The 6,209-nt window shown below is 54.8% G+C and overlaps 1 protein-coding gene across 2 annotated transcripts in view; it reads right to left on the bottom strand.

Moving 5' to 3' along the window:
• PPP6R2 (protein phosphatase 6 regulatory subunit 2) overlaps positions 1-6,209 on the bottom strand; it is a 50,894-nt gene continuing 44,685 nt past the window's right edge. Inside the window, exons 20-24 of one of the 2 annotated variants that reach the window (XM_027906397.1) lie at positions 5,375-5,537; positions 4,892-4,980; positions 3,499-3,712; positions 1,341-1,496; positions 1-598 (exon numbers count right to left, since the gene is read on the bottom strand). In XM_027906397.1, the coding sequence (XP_027762198.1) occupies positions 547-598; positions 1,341-1,496; positions 3,499-3,712; positions 4,892-4,980; positions 5,375-5,537 (674 nt within the window). In that variant the 3' untranslated portion in view covers positions 1-546. The remainder of the gene's footprint in view (positions 599-1,340; positions 1,497-3,498; positions 3,713-4,891; positions 4,981-5,374; positions 5,538-6,209) is intronic. The other variant, XM_027906398.1, reaches the window with a different exon arrangement.

The following is a 6,209-nucleotide window of genomic DNA, read 5'->3' as shown; positions in this document are numbered from 1 at the left end:
TGAAATGTTTCTGATAAGGCTTTATTGCTATACAAAAGCGGTGCAAAGGCTGCCCGAGGACAGCTCCATCAGGAACTTTGGTCACACGACTGCGGGACTTCTTGTGCACTGTCCCCGTCCCGGCGTTAGACCTGCTACCTTTCCCAAGAGAAGCTGAAATACTGTGTGCAATAACACTCGGAAAATAGGACTTTTGAACCCCAAATACAAAACAAAACAAAAAAAAAACAAAACGAGGGAGAGAGGGGAAAGGGGGACAACTCAAATCAGGCAGAAGGCTTTGCTTGGGAAGAGCCCGTCATTCCTGTGAGGACTTAAACTGCTCAATGCTACATTTGGACAATGCGAAAGTGTCTCTCCGGACAGACTTGTTGGTGTTGGAACTGCGTGTCTGGTCCTCAATTGCCAGCTCGCTCTCATCAATGCAGCATTTATTAAAAAATAAAATTAAAATGGAAAAAAAAAAAAAAAATAATAAGAATTGACAAATTGCATCACCAGGAGCAGCCTGGCCTGGGTCACACACGTCCCGTGGCAGCGGCGGCATCAAGCGGGGCCGTTCAACGTGGCTTCGGCACAGGGCAAGGCCTCTTCTTTCCTGGGGAGAAACCCAGAAGGAACATCAGGGACAGGGAACTGTTGGGACACACTGGTTCCTAAGGCTTCCTTCATCCTGGCTGGGAATTCGCCTCCTTGGTGGGATCCGAGCCACCCTTCCTCTAGTTTCGTTTCTCCTGCCTCCTAAAGCGTCACCAGCCTCCAACAGGAACCTTCTCAGGGACCATCACAAATCAGTACATTGGAAAATCACATGGAGCCAGGAAATGGTTTGGGAAAGCACCTTAAACCCATCTAGTTCCACCCTCTGCCCCCAAAGGGGATTAGGGGGATAGAGCAGCTCCCCTATGAGGAAAAGGCTGGAAGAATTGTGATTGTTCCCCTGGAGAGGAGAAGGCTTCAGGGAGGCCTGAGAGCCCTTTGCAGGGCCAAAAAAGGGGCTCCAGGAGAGCTGGAGAGGGACTGGGGACAAGGCCTGGAGGGACAGGACACAGGGAATGGCTTCCCAGTGCCAGAGGGCAGGGACAGATGGGATATTGGGAAGGACTTGATGGCTGGGAGGGTGGGCAGGCCCTGGCACAGGTAGCCCAGAGAAGCTGTGGCTGCCCCTGGATCCCTGGAAGTGTCCAAGGCCAGGTTGGATGGGGCTTGGAGCATCCTGGGCCAGTGGAAGGTGTCCCTGCCCAGGGCAGTGGTGGCACTGGGTGGGTTTTAAAGGTTTGTCCCCACCCCCTCAGCAACCCCAGCCTGTCCCAGCAGGCCAGGTTTGTCCCCACCCTCACCTGTCTTTCGTGGCCGTTTCCGTGACGGCTGTGACGACAGGGGCCACTTTCTGGTGCCCCTCTGAGTGTGGGGCCACGTTGTTGAGGGCTTTGGGGGCCTTGGGCGACCCCGTGTCGGCGATGGCCACTTTCTCAACCACCACGGAGTCGGCGTCGCTGTGGGAACAGGGAACACGTTACAACAGCACCGGAGCTCCTGTCAGAGCCAAGGTCACACCAAATAGGAATGAACGGGTCTTGAACTGCAATGGAGGGGAAAATCCTCCTCCTCCTCCTCCTCTCCCTGCACAGGCCACAAAAATCTCACAGAGAAATGAGAACTGGGATGGAAACGCAGCATCCTGGAGGCTCTGGGTCCTAAAATCAACCAGATACACCAAGAGTGTCGGTTCCTCCAGGCAGATATTCCCATTTCCCGGTCTGAGGGTTCCCAGAACTGCCATTCTCACTGCCAAGCTCAGCTCTCCCTGAACTGCTGGTTCTGCACTGACACTGCTCTGCCCCACAGACTCTTCCCAAGTGGCCCCTGAGGCTTCTGTGGGCACCTGGAAAATACTGAATTTAAGGACAGAACCTAAAATCCCATGGAAGAAAAGCCCACGGACTGGATGTCCACGAGCAGCACATTCAGAAGCCAAACAAGAGAAATGAACTCGCTCCGGTACCAGGGAGGTGCCACAAAGCAGGGTCCTACAGGACCTCAAATCCTGGAAAAGGAGATACTGGGGGCACAAACCTTTCAAGTCTCCTCTGTGAGGACTGAAACCACCCAAATTTCTAACTGGGGAAGGGATTTCTGTGAAATTTTGGTCTCCCAGGCAGAGAAGGAGCTTCCCCATGAACCACCTTCCCCCCAGGTTTCATCACTTCCTTCCCCCTCTTTCAGGGATGGCTGAGCTGGAATCCTGTTACCAGCTGCCAGGGGAGCTTTAATATGGAATAACAGAATCACAGCCTGGTAACGAGACATGTGATGGAGATTTGAGATCAAGGTTCTATTTCTGCAGCTGCTTTTCTTGAAAAAAAAAAAAAAAAACCCTCAACCATAAAAATGAGGAATAATGAGATCAAAACATTTCCCTTCCTCAAGGGCTCACATGCTCTTCAAAGGGAATGACTGCAAGTACAAAAATACACCTTGGAGAGAGGACAGGGATGGAGGAGATGGCAGAGAACTGAGCTGACTTCCCAGAAATGTCATCAGAAAACCACTTTCCACACAAGAAATTGGGGCTCGTGAGATTTCAGTGGCTCAAAGATGAACTTAAAATCAACCACTGAAGTTTCCTGACCACTGAGGGGGGCAAGGAAATTCCTCTCCCTTCACCAGGCTCCTGGAAAAATCACAGCTGGGCACGGAAACCTCCACCAGGGACACACACAGACAGACCAAGGGGTGACACAAACCCAGAGAAGGGGTTTGTGTGAGGCTGTGGCCCAGGCAGGAGATGATTCATAAGATTTATTGCCAGTCTAGAACAAACTCTGGTACCTATAAATATTTGGCATCAGTGTTCCAGCCTCAGCTGGTTTTAGCAGCCCCCTGAGTCCATACAGGCCTGTCTGGGATGAGCTGACAGAGAAGGGAAACCAACAGACAGTGACAGACGGGACAGAAGGTGTCACCTGTCCCCTTACCTGAATCCCAGGATTCCTGAGGTTGGAAAAGCCCTCTCAGCCCATGGATCCACCCTGTGCCCCATCCCCACCTTGTCCCCCAGCCCAGAGCACTGAGTGCCACGGCCAGGCCTGCCTGGGACACCTCCAGGCCTGGGCACTCCAAACCTCCCTGGGCAGCCCCTGCCAAAATGAGATGCTGAGAGCAATTAACGATCTGCTATCTCCCAGACTAAGGAATTCCTCTGTAAGGAATTCTGGTTATGGTCCCAAATGATTCAAGAGCTGCAGGCAGAGGATACAACTCCAACAAACTGCTGCCCAGCTGCTCACAAATCCCAGGATGTGCTCCAGCTTTTCCTGGCCATTTTGTGGTTTTTATCATTTATTGGCTGTGACACTGAGGGGAGAACAAGAGTCTGACTCACACCTTCCCCTGCCTGTCTGGACACCCATCGCTTTGCTCCCCTTTTCCATGAGATCTTCCCCCCCGAGCCCGGATCCTTTCTGGCACCAGAAGCCCATGGAGGTCCCTTCCCACCTGGAGGTCACAGCCTTGTCCTTCCTGGCCTCCCCGGGGAGCTGGCTGCCGTCCTGCCCCGTGGCCGTGCCCGCCGCTCCCGTGCCGGGCTCGGCCTTGTTGTTGTCGTCGTCGTCGTCGCTGTCGGAGCCGCCCGAGGAGCTGCTGTCCGAGGCCACCAGCGGCGCCTTCCGCGTCACACACACGTTCCACACGCAGGGAGAGCCGGGGCTGACTGCGGGAGGGGATGGCCCACGTCACAACCCCGGCACGAGGCCCCAGGAATGGCCCCCGGGGGAGGAGGGTGGTGTCAAACACAGCGTTTTCACGGAACCGTGGAATGGTTTGGGTGAGAAGGGACTTTAGGATCATCCAGTTCCGTTCCTTCCTAAAGGGAAGCCTAAAAACTGGAGGGGGGAATTTGGAGAAGAGCCTGGAGGGACAGGACACAGGGAATGGCTTCCCAGTGCCAGAGGGCAGGGACAGATGGGATATTGAGAAGGAGTTGCTGGCTGGGAGGGTGGGGAGGCCCTGGCACAGGTTGGGCAGAGAAGCTGTGGCTGCCCCTGGATCCCTGGGAGTGTCCAAGGCCAGGTTGGACGGGGCTTGGAGCAACCTGGGCTGCTCCAAGGTGACCCTGCCCATGGCAAGGGGTGGGACTGGGTGGGCTTTAAGGTCCCTTCCCACCCAAATCTTCCTGGGATTCTTCAGCTCTAAAGCCAGGCAGGGTTTTATTGAATGGGCTCTCCATCTGCACAGGGAGAGCATCCCAAAAACCCCACGTGGCAGGAGACAGTCCCCTGCTTTCCCTCCCTCCCAGTGTCACCCACCTTCCCACGGTCACTACACACAGAGGTTTAATTTACTTCCATCCAAGTCCTTCGTTAAATGGCATTTTTCCCTGCTCAGGAGTGAAGAGGGAAGGGAGTCACACAGACTCCCAGTGCCTCAGCACAACCGCCAGTGGAGGGACTTACCCTGACCCTGGAATTCTGGGGGAGTGATTTTATAACCAAGCATAGTTAAAACAGGACTTTTGACCAGTTTATAGGATCGTGGAATGGTTTGGGTGGGAAGGGACCTTAAAGCCCACCCTGTCCCATCCCCTGCCATGGGCAAGGACACTTCCACTATCCCAGGTTGCTCCAAGCCCAGACCAACTGGCCCTGGACACTTCCAGGAGAAATGAAATGTCTCCGTGATGGCAACTCCAACTTCCTTCAGTGTTCTTGCCGACAACGCTGTCCCAACAAACCCCCAGGGTTTCTGAGTTCCCCTCAACAGCCTGACCCTGGGATGAAATGAGCCCTCAGGGTGGGTGGCACTGCAGGGACGTTTTCCCTACACCTGGTGCTCCTGCAGAATTCCCAGTGGCTCAGTGCCACCCCGTGTGCCCGGCAGAGTTCTCACTCACAGTTCTTGTCCTGGCCCTGCTTCGGGGTCCCGCCGGTGCCGCCGCTTTCCGTGTCCACGGGGGAGCTGCAGCGAGGGCCTGACTCTGAGCTGAGGGGAGGAAGAGCCTTGAGAATGGGAACAGGATCCCACTGCTTCCAAACAGCCCCGGCAGAAGGAATCATCAGGCTTTGACCTTTCCTTCCATGAGTATTTTTAACTTGTATAAACCTTATTAATTGATTTTACTCCCCGAGGGCAGCAGCAGCAGCAAAGGCACATGAGGTACCACAAGACAGGAATGCCAGCACCAGTTAGGAGCACTGGGAAGCAGGAGGAAAGCAGGATCCAGGATAATCAGACAATATTAAAACATCAAAGGGGAAGCAGTGGGAAGGGGGAGGGAAGAAGAAAGGATTACAGCCCAGGCACTCCACCGAAACGCATTCCTAGCACTCCCCCACCCCAGAGCTCCAAGGAAAAACTGGGGTGCTGTGGCTCTTACCAGCAGAAGGGCTGGAAGTCTGCGAACTTGGCCCATCCCTTCTCCTCGGGCGCGGAGCTCTCCGGGGCGGCCGAGTCCCACACGCTGGACCCCACGTCCATGGCCACGCAGGGCGTGGGGGGCTTGGAGCTCACGGGCTCGAACACCGCCGTCCACCCCGCCCCTGGGGACAACAACAGCAGCCTCTGCAGCCCAGGAGCCTGGGGATCCCGGGCAGAACACCCTCCCCAGGGGTGCTCCTTCCCAACCTGCCTGGGAATATCCCTGTTATCCACAGGAGAGGCATCGACACAGAGGAATGACAGGGTGGGTGCCTTCATCCCTGAGCCAGTGACTCCCGGCTCAACTCCAGGTCCCTTCGCCCCCTTTCAGCCATTCCAGCCCTAACTGTGGATTCTGGCAGTTGCAGGTAAGGAACTGATAAAGGGATTAAAATGTTTAAGATCCCAGAAGTCACTTGGTAAGTTTGTTTTTTACAGTCCTGGCCTATTCCTTCTTCACCAGAACCTGCTCCCACTTCTAGTCCTACTCCGTGCTTCCAGTCTCACAAATCCCACTTTTTGAAATGCCATTTTTCCTTACCTTTCTCAGGAAAGGGGAGGGATTGCAGAGCTCTGCAAACTGAATAAGCAGGGGAGACCCCCCCCCCCAGGGTTGCACCCCCCAGGAACTGAGCCCAAATTCCAGCTGAGGGCTCTGGAAGGGTGACAGGGCTGTCACACACCACCCACTGGGAGTGCCTGGTTTATACTGGTTCTTCCTAATAAACTGGGAACACCTGACACTTCCAGAGGGGTGCAGAGAGCAGGCAACTGGGACACCTCTGCCTGATGCT

This window comes from Empidonax traillii, unplaced genomic scaffold, assembly GCF_003031625.1.
Source record: "Empidonax traillii isolate 1590-97213 ecotype Southwest subspecies unplaced genomic scaffold, ASM303162v1 scaffold1292:size136317, whole genome shotgun sequence".
NCBI classification, from domain to species: Eukaryota; Metazoa; Chordata; class Aves; order Passeriformes; family Tyrannidae; genus Empidonax; species Empidonax traillii.
Note: the sequence above shows the minus strand (reverse complement) of the source record. Positions and strands in the feature narration are given on the sequence as shown.